The sequence below is a fragment of the Mytilus galloprovincialis genome, chromosome 1, assembly GCF_965363235.1.
Source record: "Mytilus galloprovincialis chromosome 1, xbMytGall1.hap1.1, whole genome shotgun sequence".
In the NCBI taxonomy this organism is placed as follows: domain Eukaryota; kingdom Metazoa; phylum Mollusca; class Bivalvia; order Mytilida; family Mytilidae; genus Mytilus; species Mytilus galloprovincialis.
Genome location: NC_134838.1, coordinates 83,373,408 through 83,399,891, shown reverse-complemented (window position 1 = coordinate 83,399,891; position 26,484 = coordinate 83,373,408). Strand labels below are relative to the sequence as shown.

At 31.7% G+C, this 26,484-nt stretch overlaps 1 protein-coding gene and 1 long non-coding RNA gene across 2 annotated transcripts in view; one reads left to right on the top strand and one right to left on the bottom strand.

Moving 5' to 3' along the window:
- The first annotated feature begins 6,246 nt into the window (after window positions 1-6,246).
- Window positions 6,247-22,881, top strand: LOC143042229 (uncharacterized). The gene is made up of 3 exons (XR_012967918.1): window positions 6,247-6,403; window positions 11,148-11,244; window positions 21,129-22,881. It is a non-coding gene; the product is annotated as an uncharacterized LOC143042229 (long non-coding RNA).
- The window catches only part of LOC143042208 (tRNA (guanine(6)-N(2))-methyltransferase THUMP3-like), a 23,114-nt gene continuing 19,506 nt past the window's right edge, over window positions 22,877-26,484 (bottom strand). The window contains exon 9 of the mRNA XM_076214479.1: window positions 22,877-23,682. Coding sequence (XP_076070594.1) covers window positions 23,491-23,682 — 192 coding nt within the window. The 3' untranslated portion in view covers window positions 22,877-23,490. The remainder of the gene's footprint in view (window positions 23,683-26,484) is intronic.

Here is a 26,484-nt window from a genome sequence, read left to right as displayed (position 1 = left end):
GTGCTCATGACACATGCACCCAAAAATATACAAAATTTTCTTTAATGTGTTTTTTTCACATGATCTCGCACTTATGAAACAATGTAAAATTTACTTTTTTTGGATAGATTAGAACTTGTTCTAAATCTTCACTAAGGCACTGGCATCCCTAACAACACGACAGGTTAGCTACTGTTACTAAATGTATTCACACTGAAATATAGTTCCTTATAGTTCTCATGTATGTGCACATAATACACATATGAAATGAAAAAAATGGTATATTTTTGGAGCAGTTCATCCAACATTGTATGTAACTAAGGTGTGTTGATGTGGAGGCTTTTTTTATAACATTTTGATTAGGTAATTGGGTATTGATACAATACTATAATAATTGACAACTGCCATTATCACCAAACAATCAGAGACAGGGTGGACCTTTACTTACAATGCCCCACCTCCTAAACTGTCAATCAAATTGACCACATTACTTATTAACCTCAGGCTTACATAACAAGAACCTTCAATATACAACTTCAATATACAAATATTTGACCTCATAATTGAATACACAAATGTATATATTAGATAATATATATTGGGATAATAGATTTATTTATTGCCTATTACTATTGATCTACAATACATAAAGTGATTCTGTAAATTTTGTCTGAAAGATAAATGATCAATGGATTAACAAGATCTTTTAAAAAAATGAAATATGAATATAAATATGAATATATAAGAGCTATTCAAGTAAGGCCTATAATTTACTTGATAAATTTCAAATAATCGTCTGTAATTAATTAACAATTTAAAAAAGTTCATTTATTTCTTATATCATCAGGAATTCAGGCTTGAAACAGTTTTAAAATTTTAAAACTTTTAATTAAAACAAACCATTTATTCCCCATCAATCATCATGTCTATTTAGTCATTTGAATTTTTATTAGAAGTGAATATATATTTTTGCAATCAAGAAAGAATCCACATTTTAATAAAATAAGTTTTTTTAATTTGTTTACGTTGAAAAAGTACACTTTCAATGCCCTGTTTTGAGGAATACTTTAAAAATTGATCAAAAGGCACTCTATAACTTTTAATCTTCAATGTCATATAACCTATGTTTCAACTTACAAAAAGCCCCAAAACAACATATTTAGATTATTTTTGTTGACACTTTAAAGTTCTTAGCTGTTGGTCTAGATTTTATGTCTTACAATGATAGTTGGAAGCATTTACTAGAAGAATTTTTTTTTTGCAGGGCTACTATATTTGGTATATGGAATAATTGTAAGGTGTACATGTCTACCTGGCAGGTGTCAGTTTTGGTCTTTTTTTCTAATACTATATGCAATAGGTCAACTATACTTGGTGTATGGAAATATTTTATGATCTATATGTCAGTCGCACTGGTTTTATTTAACCTTGACCTCATTTTCATGGTTCATTGCTCAGTGTTAAGTTTTTGTGTTTTGGTCTGTTTTTCTTATACTATAAGCAATAGGTCAACTATATTTGTTGTATGGAAAATTGTTCTCATTTTCATGATTCTTTGGTCAATGTTTAGTTTTCTTGATTAATGTTAAATTTATGTGACAGTTGTGATAAAGCTTTATATTTAGGACTATCAACATTATATCAATGATTAGTAAAGAAGGCGAAACATTTCAGAGTGTGCTCTCTTGTTGATATTGTATTTACATTATGACACATTGTGTCATAGTTTAAAATTATTCGTTCAGTGTATATTAGTTTATTAAAGAAAAATCAGCCGCAGAAGACTGCGTAACAGGAGCATATTATACACAATATAAATCACAACATATTTTATAATACATACAGTATACATTTTTAAATTATATATCTTCAGAAATAAATCTTTGTTTATTGCAATTTTAAAGCAGACAAGCATCTTTTCTACCTTTTGAATAAAAATTGACAGCTTAGACAGCACATTATTATTACAATATTTAAGGGTGCCCAGTACTTTTTTAACATTTGGATATTTTAAATAATATGGAGGTATGAACTTCCCCCTTAAATCTTTAACTTCACAATTGGTATGTATACTTATATAGTGGTACACATCCCCAAGACCCGCTTTACAAAGTGGACAAATTCTCTCATTTCGTGGTACATTTCTCCATCTTCCTGTTTCAATGGGAAACTTTGTATTACATACCCTTAATTTACATATATTTACTCTATGACCCCGCCTGAACTTTAACAAATATGGTTCTAAGCAAAACTCTTCTTTAAAGTGTAAATAAAATTCCCCTATTCACACTTTAGTTTTCATGTCTTTTGATTGAGTTAAGCCATTTCAATTAATATTTTATAGTGTGTCTTTCTATGTCATGATGTTACGCTATTGTTTCAGGTAAATGTGAAGGTTGGTACCTATTTTTAAACATTTAAACCGGCTGCATTTGTTTGCACCTGTCCAAAGGAAGGAACCTGATGTTCAGTGGTTGTTTGTTGATGTGGTTCAAAAATATTTCTCGTTTTTAGCTCACCTGGCCCATAGGTCACGATAAGCATTAGGGTATCTAGTTTTAAAAATGTGTCCAATGACCCTGTCTGCCAAACAACAGGTAGTTTTTATACAACCGCAAAAAAAATTGTGATTGTATATTGGTATCACCTCATCATCATCCTCATAATCTAAAAAACATCTGGTTTTAACACAATAACTTTAGTTTAAGGTAATAGAAATCTATGAAATTTAAACACAAGGTTTATAACCACAACAGGAAGGTTCGGATTGACTTAGGGGGTTATGGTCCTAACAGTTCAGCAGTTAGGGGCCATAAAGGGGCCCAAAATAAGCATTTTTTTCTAGTTTCCAGACAATAAGTTAACTTGGGGAAAGGTGTATGGATCTCTCTAAAATCATACCGTGCAAGTTTCTATACAACAAACGGATGGTTAGGAATGGCTTTGGAGGGTTATGTCTCTAACCATCAAGGAATAAGGGGGCAAAAAAAAGGGAAAAAAAGGGTTTCCTGGTTAATGGACAATTTAAAAGCAGTGAAAGGGAGGTAATAAAAAAAAAAACAAAATTGAACAATTGTGTAAAATGGTGTAAAATGTTAGATTACCTCCCTTACACTGCTTTTAAATTATCTATGTAAGACTCTTTATTTTAATTGGGAGGGGATGAGTGTTCAATACGCAACAGCATAGTGTCTTGCACAAAAGAAAAAGAAAAAAGGAGTTATTCTTTTTTAAAAGGGGGGGGGGGGGGGGCCAATTCGCACATGCACAGCGTATTGCACAAAACCAAAAAAATGAATATAAATTCAAATTATATAACCAATTCCATGTTCTTTGACTGAAATTTTTTTGCATCAGAAACCTATTGTGTTTTTAATTATTTAATTACAATCCAAATTCAGACCTGTATCTAGCGGGTATTGTGTCCATTTTTGCCCCAACTGTTCAGCTTGGACCTCTGTGATCGTATCCAGCTGTGCCTGGTGAAGCAATTTATTGACTTATAATACTCTGAAATTAAACAAAAGTATAAATTTTGCATTATTTCATGCATCAATTGTAAATAAAAATATCAGGTAAGTGACACAGGCTCCTTGGAGCCTCTGGTTTACATAGATTAGACTGTTGGTTTTCCCACTTAAATGTTTTAACACTAGTCAATTATTGGGGCCCTTTATAGCTTGCTTTTCGATGTGAGCCAATGCTCTGTGTTGAAGACCACACTTTAACCTATAATGGTTTACTTTTACAAATTATGACTTGAATTGAGAGTTGTCTCATTGGCACTCATACCACATCTTCCTATATCTATTTACAAGTAAAACAACAACAACAAAAAACTATGAGGAACATTCAAAACTGAAAGGCCATAGCTAAACGCCAAAATTATAAGCCCAAACACATAAAATGGATGGAAAACATCTGTCACACTTCTGACTTGGTAAAAGCATTTTCTCATTTAGAAAATGGTGAGTTAAGCCTGGTTTTATAGCTAGCTAAACCTCTCACTTATATGCGGCGGAGGACATTTTAGCGAAGAAAATCGGACGTTTTAGTGCCAAACGGTAGAACTCATTTAAGCGCAAGATTTTTAACTAATTTTAGCGAAAATTAAAATTGTGAATGCCCATTTTAGCGAAATATTTTTAACCCATTATATCAATTAATAACATATAATAAGAAACCAAATATATCTTAGATAAAATACAGCCCTTAAAGTCTTAAAAGTTTAATCAAATGTTAAAAGTCAGTTCTAGCCTGGATATTATATTCTAGAGAACGTACGTAATGGGCTCTGGATATATACACCCTGTACAATGCTGTTCATAGAATTGTATTAGGAACTGTTTTTCTCTTTATCCTGTCTAGATTGTTGTGCACATTCGTCTATACTTTGTATTTTATATATGTTGTTGTTTGCAATTTGATAATAGTATTAACATGATCAAGACAAACGTAAACAGCAGGTTGATGTTACATTCTATTCTTTCATTTATAGTCTTTTGCCTGTAAATAAAAGAGTCAAAATTTTAATTGTTAATCAGTTATTTTAGTAACAACAAACAAAAGAACTATGTCGACTGGCCCTTGAATTTTCACTAGATAACATTTGTGTTCGCTTTGAAGATTCCGTATATCGTCAAGTTATCGGAATTTCAATGGGAACTATCTGTGCACCACTTATTGCGGACCTGTTTCTGTATTGTTATGAGTTACAATTTATGACTAAAATCAGCAAAGACACACCAAAACAACATCTGATACAAAAAAATAATAATACTTATCGATATTTGGATGATACATTGGCACTAAATAATGACGACTTCAGTATGTACATTAAAGAGATTTATCGATCCAGATTCCTGTTGAGCTAACTTTAAATACACCTAACACCAACAATGAACACCGCCCTTTCCTTGATCTTGATATCTATATCATAAACGGGAAGCTTTTTACCAAAATTTATGATAAAACTCTTTAATGTTATGAATTTTCGAAAATGCCACCTGACAACCGATTAGACTATAGTTTTAAGTTGACTCAATGCAGACAAGAACATTAACTGATGCTCATTAGCTAGTAGATACATTTGTCTTTTAAAATACAACTGACATATAAGGATCGTAATGGTAAGATGTGGATAAATTCATCGTTTTCAAGAGCTAAACTATCAGCGCGTCATCCCTACAACTAGCTTCCATTTCTACGATTGTAAAAATAAACTGGCGTAATGGGGAAATAATTTTGACGAAGCAGAATCCTGACTGTTTATGCATGCTTAACAATCTTCGTTGGAATTGGAAATTGACAATTTTTTGTATATATATATATATATATATATATATATATATATATATATATATATATATATATATATATATATATATATGTATGTTCTATTTACAACAAGGATAGCAGGATTTGTAATATCACCGAAGAGGGACTGTGCTAATGGACGAGTGTGATTATTTATTACATGATTCCATGTTATATGCTCAAACCCCAGATTTTCAGGTACAAAAGGTTTCAACTAAATATTTTCTGGCAGACATCATCAAAATTAGCCTTTGTAAATCCAGTTAAATTATAAATATCACTTTCTGGCTATGTCCCTTATTTGTTTCAATAAATTGGTGATTTCAGTACGATTAAAATCGCTTGATGTTTTTTTTCTCAACAATTTGTTCACACGAAAAGCTGAAAAAAATCATCAGAGAGATGTCCAGGGCAACATCTTGCACCTTTTGGTAAAATAATAAGTCTTTGTAAAAATAAGTCATGTCTAGCAGAATTTTGAAGTTGTGTGTAAATTTTCACCTGAAATGATCTGAAATCAACGAATCTGATTATGGTTTTCAGTTTCCCATAATGCAATTCCGTCTTCATGAGTAATGACCTATTTGTAATTGACTTCATCAGACTTTTATTTTTTTTTTCTACTTTTGAGGTTTAAATCTTTGTTGTCGCCATTCAAATGAAAATCTCCCTGATATTCTGTATTAATTTGAAGGCTTTGAATATAATACATATCTAGCAAAAAACAAAAACTGTGAAACTTAATAAATATGGTAAGCTGTGGTGCGTTATTTATGTTGTGAAGTATATTATCGTTATAATATATGTGAAAATAATTTCGAATATGCACTTGGATCAATCAAAACCTATAACCGGTGGTGTTCCTCGATAGGCAGGAAAATAGCTAGGTAAGTAGACATTCGTCTTTATAATTTTCACTCGAACACATTTGTAAGGAGTGTTCCTAATTGCACCTGTCTGATGTACAGGTAATTTTTCAGGGCGTTCTATTTTATGATCTTGATGGAGATGCGATCTTGACTGGGTTGGATTAAGAGAATGTGTGTGACAAGTTAAAGGATGTGTGTAAAAGTAAGGTGTAAAAAGTGCCAAAAAATGACATGGGCAGGTAAGAATAAATTAATGTTGCACTTAAGTTTGTAAATCATGTATAAACTGTACACCACTGTTTTTTTATTTTATTAATTACAATACGATTATGTTGTTTACAATATTAACACTGTTAAGGCCCAATATGGAAATCAAATTATTAACCGGTTTAATGCCAGTCTTGTGAAGTTAAAAAAAATGAAAAAAAATTGGAAAGAAACGAAATCGTCGATTAAAGTTCAATCGAAGTCTGTCCTGAACTGCTGATGGATTACCGACACTAAAAAATTATAAAAAAATATATATGTAACACATTAAGATCAGTCAGAAATATGTAAATACAAATATGTGTATATATCTATAAATATGTCTATAATATATCAGTTGACTAATTTATCATAATTCTACATACATGTATATAACAATACATTACTTAGTACATACTTGTCAGACGATTTTGAAGTATATGTGATTTTACATTGTTAAAGATGAAAAACATTTAATTCACCAGTAGACCTTATGTTGAATAGTTAAGAGTTGCTTTGAAAGAATTTTATGTGCATCTGTTTTATTTGTGCATGTCCCGGCATCAATCGCATTTTCGGCCAAGGAGGATTTTAAACAAAATATATGATGTGGTTGCATTTTGTCATTTCTTCTGTTATATGGACATTTTTGCTGGAATTAAAAAGTCCAGTACATTTTACACCATGAATGATGAAATAGCTTTAATTATTGAAAACCCGGCTGCGTCGAATATTTCTGTTCTGTTCAATGAAAAGTTGTGTGTTGTTCTCACGGTATGCCCCTTCCGCAATTTTGTCCGAAGAGGTTAACAAAATAAATGTTGTTTCTACAAATTTTTATATAAAGGTGGTCCTTTCTTTATCCATTGCTTGTATGCCATATTTATCTAATTCCATTTAAAAATAACGGATAGGAATTTTATGAAATAAACACGGTGTTGTCTAATATTTTGCCAACGAAGCTTTTAACTTTCTAGTTAAGTCAATAAACTGGCTTTTAAATTGGTACATATGAACGCTAAATAAATTATATCAAAGGAATATATTTAAGTTTTTACTTAAAACAAACTTAAACATCCACAGAAATGAAGAGGCTTATTTGTAAGAGGGGAAAATGTGATTATCCTTTCCCTGTCGAAGCGCCTCTCTGGTGTCTGATGGAAATTGATACAATAATGTATCTAATACATCTTCTCGATAGAAAATGAACACATTTTTACAATTGTATCATTGTTAGCCTTCGGGTGATTTCTCTACCTGCCATTTAAATAATGAAAAGTCAATTGGTGTGTTTAAAGTGTCAGTAATACAAGTTTCTCCGTTAAGTGTAATTTGAATAAGGTGTGTTTTATATTGCTCTCCTTTGGATCTCGTGAGAATGAATTACAGAATAAATATACGCATTTAATACAGGAAACATTAAACCAAAGAAAAAACATTTAAGTTTTAGGAAAATTTGATTTTACCTGTTGTATTTATATTCATAAGAGCCTTTACTGACCTTGTACAACGAAAATTACTGAATTCAATCCGTATATTTTTATACTATGATCTTACATAGTGACTCAAAGCACCAGTATGTGATATCGTATGCCGCCTACCACTTACAAATTCAATCGAATAATCGCATGGTGTCTTCTTGGAAAGCACCTTTATTGTGGAATATCGTATGTAACCAACCACTTATCAACTGAAAAGTCCCAGTGTCTATTTGGAAAGCACAAGCAGTGTTGGAATATCGTTTTTAACCTACAACTAATTAATTGAAAAGTCCCAGGGTCCATTTGGAAAGCACAAACAGTGTTGGAATATCGTATTCCACCTACCACTTAATCAATGGAGTAGTCCCAATGTCCATTTGGAAAGCACAAGTTAAGTTGGAATATCGTATTCCACCTACCACTTAATTAATCGAAAAGTCCCAGTGTCCATTTGGAAAGCACAAGTTAAGTTGGAATATCGTATTCCACCAACCACTTACTAGTAATCAATATCGAAAAGTCGCAAGGTCCTGTTGGAAAGCATGTAAGCAGTGTAAGAATATCGTATTCAACCTACCACTAAATCAATATAGAAAAGTCGCAGGGTCCTTTTGGAAAGCATGTAAGCAGTGTTGGAATATCGTATTCAACCTACCACTAAATCAATATCGAAAAGTCGCAGGGTTCTTTTGAATAGCACAAGCAGTATTAGAAAACTAGTATCGTATATTCCACCTTAACCACTTAATCAATCGTGTAGTCACAGTACTTGGAGCATTGGCAAGGGTTTCAATCCTGATTGTTATGGATAAATAATTGCAAATGGCCACAATTTTATATCAAGTGTTTGTTTTAGTGATAGGCGAAGAATGTCGACCTAACTCCCTAAAACAATTGTGTATTGGAAACTCATGACTTACACATTTTCGAAACGGGGTTTCAAATTGGTTAAGTTTAGTTACTTGGATTAATTTGTTGGGAGTTTGATATTTGCGCCGATTATAAATTTTTCGATCATGCATTTGCACCGATTATAATTTTTTCGATCATGCATTTGCACCGATTATAAATTTTTCGATCATGCATTTGCATCGATTATAAATTTTTCGATCTTGCATTTGCGTCAATTATAATTTTTTCGATCTTGCATTCTTTCATTAGCGCCGATTCTATATTCGCAATGCATTGTCATAAGAAACGAGTGACCGGTGAAAAATAATGTTCTTCCAATTCTTGAACCAATGCATACAAACATCATAAACTTAGTCTTCTGTGCACGAATTTATCATTTTTTTCGTGTAAATTTCGTATAATCGTCATTTTTCTTCAATCGGTCAGTGTTGTTGTGAAAATATGGCAGGTAATTTAAGTTCGTGTTTTGAAGCCGAAGTTTAACGATTGTCACCTGTTTGACCGTGAACAATCGACAAAAAAAATCAACACTGAAAAAAGCATGGAAATTGAGCACGTGTTTAACATGTAAATTCAGATAATAGTTTAGGACATCCATGCGTATTGCGATCACCGGATTTTAACGAGATGGGTCACACTGAGGTCACTTTGCATACGGAAAATATGTCGGGGGAATTGCTTGCTGGAAGGAAGCAATTAAAATAAAGTAAACTTCTTCTAAATATGAATAAATTAAAGAATTTTTTTCAGAAAAAATGTATATATGTACATAAGTTTTATAATGAAAAATATCCATTGAGTTATAAAAAAACATATACATTATTTTTTTTTAATTTGAGGTATCTTATGACTTTAAAACAGGTGAGTAAATACATGCACTATACCTAGTGTAACGGACTTCTGCCAGTAGGTATATTGGTAAAATCTGGATAAAATTTTAATGTTGTGCTTTTGAATGCTGTAAATAAATTTTTAACCCGTGATTTTAGTGGATGTAAATAGAGATTGCTTTTATCTTTTAAATTGACTTATCCTGCTCGAAAGCCTACTTGCACCTCCCTATGGTGAGCAGGGGACAACAGTTGTATACATGTTACAATTGACAATTCATAACATATGTACAACTGGCTAACCGAAGAGGTTTAAAATGATAAAATAGAAAGAAAAAAAAAACCATTCACCTGTACACAATCGGCGCAAATGAAAGATAAAATCGGCGCAAGTGAAAGAAAAAATCGGCACAAACGAATTGCAGATCGGTGCATAAAAAACGCCGAATTCTTCTCAGATAACATTATATATCACCATCACTGTCATATATCAACAGTGTTAAACTTTTGAATTTTGTACGTTTTACTCATTTAAGTATAGCTTTTCTATTTTTTTTAAAACGGAATAAAAGTGTTCTCTCTATTGTTTCATATCATAGAGTATTATGGTAGATACAAAGCAAGGAACGCATCATACTCGGATTCTAAGAAAAAAACCTTGTGTTATTTTTTTTTTTAAATTTCATTATAATTGCACTTTTAAATTGGGTTTTCTTTTCAGAAGAGTTAACCAATCCTTTTGTTCATTATAGTTCGACTTCCTTATTTAAACAACAATTATAAATAATGACTTGCTGACTTGTTTCTATCTTCTTCCTTCAAATCATATGATATTGTTTATTCTTATACAATACCATTTAGTGTTCTTGGTTGCAAATCCTTTTTCAAGATTTATTAGAATAACTGACTTAGAAATGATTTACATGATAAAATCTGGTGGTTTAATATATTATAAGATAAAATCTGGTGGTTTAATATATTATAAATGGTTTGTTATAAGCATATTGTTGTATTTAAATTATCCCTTGCAAAATATTAATCATAATTCAGAAACTCTTTCATTCTGGACCATGTTTACATTTATTTACCAAAAGTAAGGCAATATAAACCAATATAAGAACCCCCCCCCCCCCCCCCCAAAAAAAAAAAACAAAAACAAAAAACAAAAACAACAATAAAAGAAATCAACAAAATAAGCAGACAGACAAACAAACAAATTAATGAAAATAAAAAACTGCAAACAAAAACAATACAATGACTTTAACCTAAAAAGTATATAAGGTAAAAAAAAAAAAAAAGACAGAACAGAAAATAAATGGTTGCAAAACACAAGTGTTCTTTTTTTAATTTGTTTGCCTTTTGCGTGTGTTTGTTTTGTGGAATGGCAAAGCTTGCTTATTTATATTTTTGATAGCTACTCCTTCCATTATAAATACTTGTTCATTATGCACCTTTCCAAATTCTGATGTAAATTGAGACCTCATCAATATGCATGATTTTTATATTTGTTTAAGGTTGTGGACGTCACATAGAAGTTGTTTTAGAAGATGTACCAGTACATGAAAGATGTTCTTGTCCAAAGAAAAAGGCATGTGCAATATCATGACAGAGGTAACAACATCTTTATCTATAGACTATAAGGTTTGAAATAAACCCTTTAAATGGCAGGCAGGGTTAGTGGTTAGAAGGAGGCACAGAAAGACTTAAAATTGAAATGCTTCTCCATATTTTATCCTCAGCCTCTTACAAAGTAATAATTATTCTTTATGATATATGTACAAGTTATCTTTGTATTCTATGAAAACCTGAAACATTTCAAGTAGCATGTAGTTTGCAAGATTCTGATATAGTTTAAAACTAAAACTAAAGATTTCTATATCCATGATGTAGGACCCGTTCAGAAATTTAAAGAAAATAGACAACAGGTACCCGTACCCTTTTCTTTTCTATAGCAGTTTAAACCTGTGCTAGCAACAGTCTTAAATTTCCAGTGAGGTGAAAGTTTTTTTAACCAGATTTTTGTGACAAAAATGTCGGTTATTGATTTGGGGATGTACGGCGGGCGGGCGGCAATCAAATGTTGTCTGTGCATTAACTCATGAACCGTTCAACCAAAGCTTTTAAAATTTTAATATGTTGTTACTGACAACTAAATGAAGGTCAAGTTCAATAATGGCGATTTTGACTTTTACCGTTCAGGAGTTATGGTTCTTGAAAGATTGAAAAATGGAGTTTCCAGTCGTGTCTGTGCATTTACGCATGAACTGTTCTACCAAACTTCTTCTTCTTTATTCTTTCCTCCACTATCTGGAGTACCACTACTTTTGTAGTGTAGCACGGATTAGCAACTGATTTACTGTAAGCAACTGTGTGCATGTGCAGGAATATTATACAGTGTATATGATCGGTGCATATAATACCAGTATTATTTCGCCTAAATATATTGTTCTAGATACTGGTGTATTGGATGTCAACACAGCCTGGCGTACCCACCACCAATTTACAACGCAACGGCAGTTGGTCTTATCCAAATTGAGCTAAGGCTGCGATCCCAGCTAGGAGCTCAATTCAAACATAAACTTTAAAATAACTTAATGTCAAATCACTTTTGTAAACGTGCAGGAAACTGTTCCATCACCATACTATATACATTTGAACTCCATATAAATCACATACGTTATATCAATTATACACTAATCAATGTCTATTACTTTAAAAGTTCATGCACTGTGGCATATATATGCTAAAATCTAAAATTACTTCATGTACCACCAAATTATCAATGTTACTGTGGCAATTTGTTACTCAGCATATAACTCAGCTTTTTATTGTTCATTCTGAATTAAACCAATATGCCATCTTTGTTGGTCATTCACTCAAGTTTCCTTACACTGCACCAGTAGCCTTATATCTCCTACTTCACTAGAAAAAACACACAACAATTAAAGTTGCTTACATAATAGTTACTTTATCACCTATTTGGGACAAAATTTTTATTATCCTAGTATAATTTCCTTATACCTTAATAGAAAAGTATTTTCTTAACTTAATAGAACAACTTAGCCATTTGTATCAACCCTTAAGTTTCCTTACAAACTTAAATTTAAGTAAAAATATCAGAACACAAGGCTTACTTAACATTTAATTGTCATATTAAACCTTAAACTTTTGATTAATAGTAACTTAATAAATTTATTTATTTTATTTTAAACTATTTAATGATTTTAAATGACTTTAAATGACTTTGCCATCCTAACTGCCAACTAGATCCAGTATAGAGCATCTTTTATGGTGTAGAGCATATACCATTCCTCTTGTTATGGCCTCAATTTTCTCCATAAATGAAAAAGTCTGTATTAAAATTGGAACTTGTGGGCTAGAAACATCCAAAATCACCCTCAATAGCATTGAATTGTTTGAGAAGACAAGATTTCCTATTTCATGATTAAAGTCATAAATCAAAGTTCTTAGCTTTGGAATAAATTGATTCCTCACAGTATCTGTACTAGCACATTGTAGTAAGAAATGTTCAATATCTTCGATCTCATCCATACACAACGGACATATTGCACTTACTTCATACTTATTAAATCTACTACGATTTGATTGCAGTGTATACACTCCTGTAAGTAGTCTAGCTTTTACATTAGCTTTCATAATAGAAATAGAGTCAAGTCCTGTGTTGGCCCAAACGTTATGAACAGTTTCACAATTCATTGACATGGGATGCAAAAAGCGAAGAGTAGACTTTCCTTCTGCCATATTCGTTATCTTCTGTCTCCAGAATGTTTCTATTCTCTTTTTCACATAGTTTTTCCAACTTTCTCTATTTGGAATTGAATTTAGGATGTCAAAAATAGATTCAAATTCATACAATGAGAGTATATCGTTCACATAAATAAACCAGCTATGAGAGGTATTATCCTTCATTACAAGTTGTCTAATACATATCTCCTTCTCTATATCATTGTTTCGCACAATGTTGCCAAAGTTTACTAAAATTTGTCTATGTAAAAACGCTTCTATTGGCATCTGGCCAGACAGAATATATATTGCTGCATCAGCGGTTCGTTCTGGCAAGTTTTGCAGAATTTTAAGTTGTGATTTGTGAAAAAAGTTCAATTCATCCAGTTCCTTTCTGGTAAGTGTTACACAGTCTAGTCCAAAAATTAATCGTGGGGAACATATGTATTCCATAATTTGATGACTATATTTGGGTTGACTCCATTATATCCGTGCATACCTGCACCCATTAGCGAATAGCAGGTTCGTCTAGCTAATTTGATTCTTTCTGATACCAAACATTTTTCAACTGAATTTCGATTAATTCCGACATGAGTATATGAAACAACATGTTCTATAGGTTTTTCGTGTAAATAAAATTCATCCACACATTTTTCATTTCTTCTACTATTGAAAGTCATAATTTTACTTTTAGCTTCACTAATAAAATATCTATCTTTATTTGCAAAAGTTTCTTGTAAATTTAACATTGTCTGTAATGAAATAGCATCTTCCGCTAATAATACAATATCATCTGCGCATGCTGGTGAGGCAATATGTATCGTTCCAATACGGAGGCCCAAATGTTTGTTTTGATACCAATCTAATAACGGATTAATATAAAGTTTATACAGAGTAGGAGACAAAATACCACCTTGTCTAACTCCCTGTTGCTCATCAAAAGCTCTTGAGAAATGTCCATCCCACTTAACCTTTGATCTCATTTGCTGATACCATTTATATACTACAAACCAATCCTCATCCTTAACTCCAGACTGAAAAAGTTTTAACATTAAAGAATCATGCCACACAACATCAAATGCTTTAGAAGCATCAATAAAGGCTACAAATACTTTCTTTTTACGATCCTTTGCGTCAGCTAGCGCCTCAGTAAGTAGTAAAGCTGCATTTGTTGGAGATACCCGTTTAGTAAAACCACGTTGCAATTTATTTTGAAGTCTATCTAAGTCTGGTGAAATTTTAGACATATGTATAGTCTCAAAAACTTTTCCCATTATACTACATACTGTAATTCGCCTATAAGAATTTGGATCCTGCAAGGGTTTACCATGACTCTTGTGTATTGGAGTAATAATTCCAGACTGAAAAATTTCAGGTACATCTCTTTCTTGTAAAACACGATCAAAAAGAGCTTTTAATATTATAGGTACAATTTGTCCACCACATTTCAAATGTTCACTCATTAGATTTAACTCGTCAGGTGACTTTCCATTTTTCATTTTGTTTATAGCTGCTGTAACTTCATCTAAAGTTGCATATTGCATTCCCTTATTCCCTGAATTTTGTAGTGTCAAAATATTTTGTATATTACGCTTCACAATTTGATGCTGATGATCACAAAATGATGAACTTGTAGATAATGTACTTAATTTTTCGAAATACGATGCCCAGCCATCCCTTATTTCTTCTGAGGACTCAAGATTTATGCCATCAATAACTAATTTAGTCAATTTCTTAACTTGCCCAGTTCTTTGAATATTAATAAGTTTGTAAAAGAGCTTCTGATTTTGAAGTATATGAGTCCATTATTTCATAATACAGTTTATATCTATTATTGGCATCCAACTGCCTCTGAGCTTGTCGGAGTTTCTTTTTAGCCAATTTACAGTTCACCCATAAAATGTTAGTTTCACATTTATTTCCCCCATCTTGTTTGAAAATATTATATGCTTGTTTACTGTCATGACAAAGACTTCTCAAATTCATAGGCCACGGCTTTAACTTTCGAACCCTACGTTTTTTAACCTCCTCTGAAGCATCCTCTGCACTTGTTTTAAAAATATCAGCCACATTTTGAAATTGTTCATCTAAAGTTCCAGATGCAATATCTAAGGAATTAAATTTTTCATCAAGTAACCTTTGGTACTTCAACGTATCACATTTCTCCCAGTTAATTCTATTCATCGTAGCAGTATTGACTACATCAGTTTTTTCCGTAGCATGTAAATTACATATAAAATTAGCAGTCACTGGCACATGAGATGACAAATTTAACGGCGACATACAATATATATCTGTCTCAATAAAAAAGTTACTATCATTAAAAGCTAAAATATAGTCTATTTGTGACGAAGCTTTGTCATTATGGTGAAAAAACGTATGACTAGAAGGATAATTCCTTGGTACACATAAATTTATTTCCTGTATTGATGCTAAAAACACTTTGTCTCTTGTAGTTTTCTGTTTACGAATCAATGAGGCATTTAAGTCACCTAGCACTATTATGGTGTGGTGTGCAAATTTAATAGTTAATTCACTTATCTCATCAAAACATTGCTCATATTTTCGGTCATATTCCTTACTACCAGTACAGGGCATATATACGGCCACAATACATATTGGTTTCGGCTTAGTGTCTAAAGTTATAACACAAATACGTTCATTACCATCATCATGAATTTTCACAAATTGGTCTAGGTGTGCTCTCCATAAAATACCACAACCACCCCATCCCCGCATGCGCTGTCTATTACTAATAGGATCATATTCGTCAGTACATTTTATAGTAGTACAAAAATCGCGTTCAGCAGCAAAAGTTTCTAATTTTGATTTTTCGAAAGACCATAACCAATGTTCCTGTATAGCTAAAATATCTACATTCCCGAGTAGCTCTGATAGGTATACGGCATTTGTTGTGAAGTTCTCAACATTGAAGGATGAAATAACGGTTGCCTTACCATTGTTGGTATTTGCTGATTCACATAGTGATTGGCCGATATGTTCAGATTTTGACTGTGAGGATACACTGGTAACCTTGCATATACTTGACTCGGTAACGTTTGTTGCATTGGCCATTGAGGTTGAAGACTGTTTACAACATGCTGTTGTTGTTTTGGGGTTTTTCTCCTGTACCTTGGAGGCCTTTTTTTCTTCACAGTTTTTTCTAAAAAAGATGTATCTGATTTTGCGGTATTGTCCTGCTCAGAAATGTTACATGATGTTTTTATCAAGTTGGTATCTACTGAGACCCCACTATTGACTAGATTTTGAGAAACAGTGTCCTGAGAACTAGAAATACACTCTGTCGCCTGTACATTATATACTGGGGTATCGGACCCTTCTTGAGACAGTTCATGACGATTATTAGAGCCATAATTGTTATTATTTATAACTATACTTTTATCACTATTTAGAAATTGTCCTACTTTGCTTTCTAACAGATTAAACCTCTGTTCAAGAATTTTGAGCTCACTATTAGAGTTATTGTTAGTGTTACTTTGAGAATTACAATCACTGTTAACATTCTGCATACTTTTAGCACGTTCACTTAATATAAGAGACTGTTCTAATTCTTCAATTTTCTTTTCCAAAGTATATATATACGATTGTGCTGCAGCTAATTTCTTACTAGTATCATTTAATGTTCGTTCTTTTACTTTGAGAGCTGATTCTTTATTAACTAATTCACGCTCTTTAGCTTTTAATTGTTTTTCCTTATCAGGTAAATTGTCCAAAATTTTGGTATCACTAAAGCAAATGTCAGTATTTATAGCTACATCTACACATTTTCTATTAATATTTATACGTCGTGGTAAGTTTCCAATGGACTTTGGAGTACTCACACTTTTACTCCTACTATTCTTTTTACCCCCAAGCTCCCTTGCATTTAAAACTTTCACTATGGATGGACAACTATTGTCTTCGGTGCTATTAACAGACGGATTACACTCCTGAATTTCAGATCTATCAATATTGTCTATAGTTAATAAATCCCTACAGCTTGTACAAGTATAATAATTGTTTCCAGATTCGAGGCCCTTTCTATCTGAGAGTGATATGTTTTCACAAGCATAATGAGACCAGGCATTGCACCTATCACACAATACTGCGTTATCTGCACAATGTTTGTCGCAAACCAGACACATTTCAGTTTCATTTATACTTAAGTTCATATCTATAGACCGCCCTCTTCCTGGAAGACTAATTGTGTCACAAGTAATATTTGATGCTGCATCAGTGTTACTCACAATGTTAGAAGAGTCAGTTACACTTTTAAAATCTTGTGCAATTTTGTCAGTTTCTAAAAGTTCACAAATTTTGTCCCTCATTATCTTGTTCATATTACTAAAATCCCCAATCTTGTCAAGCTCACTAATAATAAAATGCAAGTGGTCGGAATAAAAAGTTTGTAAATGTCCACCATTCACATTAACAACTGAAGTCGTCAAATATAAATTAATCCTGTATAATTTAATACCACCCTTAAATGCCACCAGAGATTCCTCTACCCTTGTAATACCATCTTTTGATAATCTGTTTTCAAATTCAAATTTAACATTTTCAAATGGCAGTGATGTATATATTGTTCGAGTTACTGCTCTAAATGCCTCAAAAGCTGCGGTTGAAAAAGTCAACACTAGGTTCCCGTTTTTCAGCTCTACCTTAAGATGATCACGGTCCGTAGCTTCTAACTTCTGATTTAATGCTTTCGTCTTATTAATATTATAATTAACTGAACTTCGTACCGTTGGCCGACTTGGAGTGAACGGCTTTCTTGCTTGTCGTGTACGTGTTGAACGAATCATCGTGACGGATGGCAAGTCAAAAAGTTAAAATATATAGACAATGGCAGTAGTTAGTGGACTTTAATACAAGTTATTTATTAAGATTTAGTTTCGTCACCCAGACTACAGGTACGTTAATTACAGTAAAAATGAATAAAATGGATAAAACAGCGTTTAACTAGACTTTAACTCAGGCACAATGAATGTAAAGAATAAAATAACTAACGAGATGGGTTTTAATAAAACCTAAAAGTGTGGACAAAACGGAAGTGTTAAAAAATACACAACACTTTCAATTAAAATGTACTGTAAAAGGTAAAAATAATGGTGCAGTGCATATATACATAAGGCTCTACCATTTGCTGTCAGGAAATCTATCAGGGTTTGGCTCACAAGTAATATTTACAGTGTCTTGGATGATAAAATCAACATGGCCGACCACTGACCAGAACGAGACGGAATGATGTCTAAGAGTTTTTTGCAAAAACTTCGCTTGGTGGTGGGTTAAAAATATACAAATCTTGTTATTAAAAGGATAAAACACCATTTAGACACAAATATAAGTGTTATTTTGTGTTACAGCTCGACAATATCATGGAAATCTTCAACAAAATCGGAGCTTCAAAATTTTCCGCCTTCCATTCCTGCACATGCGTAGAGACACATCTATCCAAATTTTAATATGTTGTTACCGATGACAAAATGGAGGTCAAGTTCAATAATGACGATTTTGACTTTTACGGTTCAGGAGTTATGGTTCTTGAAAGATTGAAAATGGAGTTTTCAGTCGTGTCCGTGCATTTACGCATGAACTGTTCTACCAAAGCTTCCCAAATTTTAATATACTGTTACTGATGACAAAATGGAGGTCAAGTTCAATAATGATGATTTTGACTTTTACCGTTCAGGAGTGATGGTTCTTGAAAGATTGAAAAATGGTGTTTCCAGTCGTGTCCGTGCATTTTCTCATAAACCATTCAACCAAAGCTTTTGAAATTTTTATATGTTGTTACTGATGACAAAATAGAGGTCAAGTTCAATAATGACGATTTTGACTTTTACCGTTCAGGAGTTATGGTTCTTGAAAGATCGTAAAATGGCGTTTCCATTCACGTTGTTGCATTTACTAAGGCAGCAACCATTTGATTTTCTGGGGGGGGGGCTATGGTTTTTTTTGGAAAAAAAAGTTTGTTTCCAGTTTTTGGAGAAAAAAATAATTTGTTTTTGATTCTGAGAAAAAAAAATTGTTTGTTTCACCCTCAGCTGCCACTATATGTAATGCTAAAATTGAAAGAAAAAAATTGTTTTCGACTTGTCGCAAAAAAAATAGATTGTTTTTCGCTGCAGGCGAAAAAAAAGTTTGTACAGAAAAAAAAACCATAGCCCCCCCAGAAAATCAAATGGTTGCTGCCTAATGAACCATTCAATCTAAGCTTTTCAAATTTTAATATGTTGATACTGACTACAAAATGGAGGTCAAATTTGATATTGACGATTTTCACTTTCAGCATTCATTAGTTATGGTTCTTGTGATATTGCCAGGACACAAATAAATGTTAATAAATCCGGTTTGCTGTCGTTGTGACAGCTCTTGTTTTTGTTTAGTGTTGAGGGCCTCACTTTGACTTTGAGATGAAGAACAGCAATTAAAGCACTGTTCCTGTGCATTTTTTTGTTTTTTTTTTGCTGTTGATGTACTCATTTAGTGTCCTGGATATATACCCTATATTCTCTGAAATTCTATTAATTGTTTGTAGCTTGAGAAGTAATTTATTACACCTTTTTCAGAAGTGTTCATAGATGTATTTCTGTTTGCCTGGGCTAGGCTAGAGTGTTTTCACTCAACAAATATTACCAGGTATCAATGAGACTTGTTTGGCGACTATTCTTTCACAAAGGCTTATATTTTAAGAATTATCAATTTATGATTGGGCTAATATCTTCTTGATGTTTTTACATAGCTTCATTTTGAGATTGACAATAAAGTTTTATATAAGATGTTTTAACAAATATTTACATGTTAATTGGGAAAATTGATGCTCACATTTAATTTTATCAAAACCTATGTGAAACAAGACCCTGTTTTACATAAAACAATTAGTTACATATGTCAATTTTGACAAGGAAATGATTAGAAATTGACATTCCAATTATAAAAGTTATTTCTCCATTAATGGGACCATACTATATCATCCTATGCATTTATCTTCAAGGGTAAACAATCACAAACAAAGGAAGATAACTCAAATTTTAACTTGTCTATCAAAAATACAATGCAATGTTTTTATTAAAAATTTTACAAAATTGCAAAATGAAAGCAATCTTTACCCTCAGTGCTTCGATTAATTTATTTTATCATCCCTGTTTTCTCATTAAAGTCATATGAAACGAGTGACTGGTGAAAAATAATGTTTATACAATTCTTGAACCAATGCATTTATATATGATAAACTTTGTCTTTTGTGCACGATTTAATCATTTTTTGCGCAAACACGATTTTTTTTCTCTCTCTGTCTGTTATTATGTGAAAACATGGCAGGTAATTAATTATTGTGTTTTGAAACTGTAATTTACCGATTGTCACCTTATAGTAAACAATCAACAAAAGAAGCATGGATATTGAGCACATGAATAACATGTATAATCAGATAATAATTTATTTTAATGACAGACCCATGGGTACTGCAATCACCGGATTCTTACGAGAAGGGTCACGCTAAGGTCACTTGCATATACGGAAAATATGTCGGCGAATTGCTTCCTGGAAGCAAGCAATTGAAATAAGTAAACTTCTTCTAAATGTGGACAATTTTCTGAAGAATTTTCTCCAGAAAAAAGTATATGTACATAAGTTTTATAATGGAAACTATCCATTTAGTTATAAAAAACATATGCATCATTTTTTTTTTTTAATTTGAGGTTTCATATGACTTTAAGATGCTTATTCACTGATTTTTATTTTTGTAGGCTACATCTGTGAAGATGATGTAAATATTTAGAAGAGTAATGTGAATCTCAGAACATGCAGCATTTTAGATTTAGTCAAGACATTATTTGGTGCATTTTCTTTTTATGTGATTATGAAGTGTAAATACTGTTACTTTTAGTTCATGTTTAAATTATTTTGTTTGTTAAAGATTATTTTATGCTAGAGTAAGTGCTTTTTTTTTCACTATATATTGACCATTTGACTTTTGCAAGTTTTAACATGTGTATAGATGACATCAAACGTATTTAAAAATGTTTTTTTCTGATTTGGTACACAGATAGAGATTCCAAAAAAATTGGCAATAATAGATCAATGGAACCTGTTGAACAACAGTTGATCCACTTAGTTACAATTTAACAGCATCATTGCAAGCACAGTTTAAGTAATTAACATCAGTAAAACACTAAAATTTTCATAGAAATTATCTATGTTTGTCACAATGTTTGTCACATTTTGCTGGAACCTTCATTCCATGTCCAAGCAAAATTAATTTCTTTGAAAAAGAAATAAAAGGCAAATTGAACTTTATAAAAAAAAAATTCCACCGACTGTGCAAGAACCTTATAGGTAGTCAAGGTCTTGTTTGAGAATTAAAATATATTTATCTTGTTTGAGAATGTATAATGTATTAACACTAGTTGTGACAATACTTCCTGCTATCAAATACTCTTTGTATGAAATTTTATATTTTACATCAATGTATGCGTGTATAGTTTGGTTTTTTACATTTGTGTTCATATTTATAATAGCTTGCATCATTTTTACTCAAGTTTGTGCTTTATTCAGAATCCATTAAGGGATTTTAAAAAGTTGAAGTGGAGGGAGTGGAGGGTTGGACATTACTGATGTTTTTTTCTTTTGGCAATAGTGACGGAAGCAAAAAACAATCTGTCATAAAAAAAGATTGATGCTTACCATAGTGTTTTTTAAATGTTTGATAAAACCACATACATTTTTTCTGTAATATCCCAAATTTTTGTAAAAACTTGTATTAAACTGCAGATACTGTTTAAGCAATATAAGAAATCATTTTTGGGTAAACTTTGTTTTTTATTGTTTTAAAAGAGGTATGTTGATATTTATGTTGTAAGTAAAATGACATTTAAAAGAATCTCATTGCATCTCAGGGGGAGGCAACTCTAAAACATTTGTCTTTGTCTGCCATGTTTTATGTATATTATATTTGTTTCATGTTTTCATTGATGTTATTTCCAAAGTGTTCAATAAATGTATTGTACTAATTTATTTCCTTAGAGAAAATAACTCTATCTAATTAAACCACCATAAAAGATACACCAAAATATTTGCAAAACATGATCTTTTTCCAATTGTTCCAAAAGACAGTGTATACTTTTTTTAGCAAACATCTTTGTTATTTCAATTGTATGCATTGTCACAGTATAAATCATAATGGTATACTTATTAGTTACATCATGATCTGTTTTACTTTAGGAAAAGTAAATTTTTGAAATAATTCATAACCTTCTAGTGCATCGTAAACTGAAATCACTTTTTAGAGGTACATGTAATATCCATGTCTATAAGACCTTAAAAAGACAATACAGTGTTGTTTGCTGAAAATAGACCAAAAATTATATCAACAACTTACCATAAATGTGCAGCACATTATTGAATATTAAAATGAACCAATTTACATTTTATAGACTGTTATTCTACATGATTGTATTAAATATTGAAGGCTATGTATGATAAAATTAAAGCTAAAAGTAGTCAATTTGTTTATTCATTTTATTGTTTCATATTTCTTTTTATCCTGTGTATCATTGAAATAAACCCAGAAAATTATTGTCTATCAATAAAAGAAGACAGCATTCCAAAATCACAGGAAGCAAAAGACATCTCTTAGGTCGACATATTGTTTTCAACAATAGACTAGTGTCTAGATAACATATCAAGCTCTAACTTACGATAACTCTAGAGAAGTTGCAAAGGAATAGAACAGAGACTAACTAATTTCTTGGTTTTGATGAAAACAAAAATAATCTCATACAATATCAAAATTGCTGATCCGAAACCCTATTTACAGAACAAATTATCTTTGAAACACTACTTTGGGCTTGATGAACAAGAATGTTGTTTGCGTATACCAACTTTTCAAGGATTCATAATTCTGATTTTTTTGAAGAAAATAAATTCCTAGGACAAGAAAGCGCAAAAATTTGACGATGTTTATTGCACAAGTAAGCCTGACTATATTTGGCTGCAGAAAAGGAGAGAATATTTGAACCCTTCCCATGGGAAAATAATTTAAATCACCCAGTGTTTAACCAGTGAGTGATATACAGAGCACAGTTTGAGATTCATGATAATGCTTTCTCTTCATTCAATGTCTGAAACTTTCTTGGAATCTTTATTTGGTGACCTCTCATCAAATCTAGGGATCACTAAAGGTTGAGATTTGTCAAAAACTTCACTGTTACGATACATCATATACACACAGGCTGCTAGTCCTCCCATGTTAATCCCCACAGTAGTGCTTCTTTTCCAGTACTTGGAAACTAACTGCATTGCCTGAAAAGAATACATACAGTTTAAGGATGTACACCTCTGAGGAGCTAAAAATTTCTAGAATTAAAGGGAAATTCCGCGATTTTTTACTTATCATCTAATTATGTTCATCTTAACATAAAAAACACATTTGCAAAGTTTTAAATTTATATTCCTTCTAATAACGGAGAAAATCAAGTATTTGTAACTTTTTTGGTTGAATTCTCGAGTGGGTCGTGACGTATTAGCCCGATTTATTGAATTCTGGGAAAAAATAAAATCTGTTTAACTCTTATAGCTTATCGACAATATACATAATTAAAAGCGCACAGCTGACGAATGGTCGAAGTTATTAACCACAATATAAGAATGAACGAAAATGAATATGCATATACCGTTTTGTATTGATTGAATTAAACTCCTATAAAATTATCTCTAGTAAATGTTTTTGAATAAATTTAATTAATTATTGTTGAGATTTTTTTCATAAAATATTTATTGAACATTTTTACTGATATTGAACTGAAAATATTTCAGTTCTATTTACCGTTATTGTTTTGATAATCATTTCAATGCAACTAATGTGTGAGCAGAGTGTGTATATTATTTTGTTAAGGTCACTGTATATTTCTCGGCTTGAGGTCAATTCGTTTACCTTGTAGCTATTTAGCCGCAGGTGTGAGTTCAAGCGTACACAGGTATAAATGTTGTTATTTGGAAAGGATAAACAGAAAGGATTAGAAAGAGTATGCTGTCACGATGTTAATACACTAAGATTTAATACACGATGAGAATAAAGATACAATAATTAAATTGTGTAAATTAATTGAAAATAAAATTCAGATTCGTAATTCCGAAAGTGTATAAAAATAAAAGGAAACAATTTTTGATTACTTTCTTAGCGGCAATTGGCGTAAAGATTCAAATATGAAGCAAAAAATAGTAGTTTTAATCTTTTATAAAAACTAAATGCAATATTACCCAATTTGATATACCATTGTACATCTGTTTGATATCATTGACTTTACCGGAATTTCTTAACTTGTATTCAAATCTGGCTGTGTTTAAATGCTAATAAAACTGTTGCAATTTTAAAGTTTTTAATTGACAAAAAAATACAATATACAACATGCATGATTTTTTTTTAGTTTCTTTTTAACATTTTATTCTTACATAATTAAATTCATTTGACAATCATTTACACGAACTTTTTGTGAAAAGAATATCAATTATCTAAGCTAAGGCATTATTTCTTTTGAGGATTTTTGAGGATTTTTTTTAAAATTCTATGATAATATTTGTGCAATGTTGAACATGATAGCCGTCATTAATCCAAATAAGTAATACAGTAGTTGTAATAAAAGTTATATTTTAGTCATGCATAACTGATATTGACGAATTTATAATAGTTCGTCCATACATCGTTGTTCTTGAAACAATCATTATTAGTATACATGTAAGTTTCCTGACGTATAAGAGCCATTGAGGATGAGCTCCAGAGAAATCAGACTAGTGGCGTTTCGTTCGTTTGTTTGTTGGGAAAGGAGAGGAAATGCAACCGCTTGTACAGATAAACGACAGAATTACCATACAAGCATTTATAGTCAACACAATCAGAAAGAGTTCCCATCGTTAGACGGGGAATATGAAGGCTTCCAAGAATGAACAAGTGACATGTCTAACTCTGAACAGTTAGAAAACAGACTATCGACATCGACCGCTTGTTCTTAATATTTGAAACTGTATGCATATATATACGTATACGTTTATGATATATATAGTGATGAGTTCTTGCGTCTGACAAAAACTAAATTCCTTCATGGTTATATCTTGCCATACGTTTATATTGGTTTGTAAGGTGATTACTCACAATCGTTATTTGAAAATCCTGTTTGTGAGATGTAGATTCATTTCAATACAGAAATTTCGTCTATATATTTCACAAGTGTATAACACGGAGAAGCTCTGAAGGTCCATTACTCCCATTTTGTTTGGGTGTGAACCATCGATGTTTACAGCAATATCACAGAATAAGATGATGATGGTAGAAAGAACTATGGGCGTCATGTGGCAAATGTTACATGCATATCGGACAATGAGTTGTCAATCTGTATGAAAAGATTTCCAATACAACCATATTATTGAGAAGGAATGTTTACATGCTATACTCTCGTACTAGTATTACAGGGTTCTTGTGGCGTTCACCTTAGACACACATCTTTTTAACGATGTTTAAAAAAAAGACAGAACCAATTTAATGTCATATTTCCCTATTTTTTAAATATAACTAAAAGTCTTTTATCTGACAAGAATACCCCTATTTAGCAAACAAGTAATTTATTCTTTTTTCTGTTATTGAATACCAAGAAAGAAAATAAATCCCGAAATTAATTTGAAACTTTGATACTCAAAAGTTTCCCAGCAAAATATTCACATTCCCTGGGGATAATTAGTGTTCGTCCAGTGGCATATATAACAATTGTGATGACGAATTACTTGAATTCCTTTGTTCGAGAACAATCTTATTGAAATATAAATCTGTGATTTTACTAGGTCCACAGCTTCAATGAACCAAAGCAAAAGTTATACATCGACCTGTATTTAAATCAAATTGGTTCTCTTCTTCTTCTGGTATACAATAGTCTATCGACATTCGATGATTACATACTGTTGGCATACGTGGACTAGTCTATTTACAACACTTTTACCCCTATTTATTCAAAATATATGTTTTTTTCTTATGTTCAATGTATACATGTATATATTTTAAATTGCACTATTATAGTTCCGTAACTTTCTATCCAGTCGTATAAACGAATCGTCGGC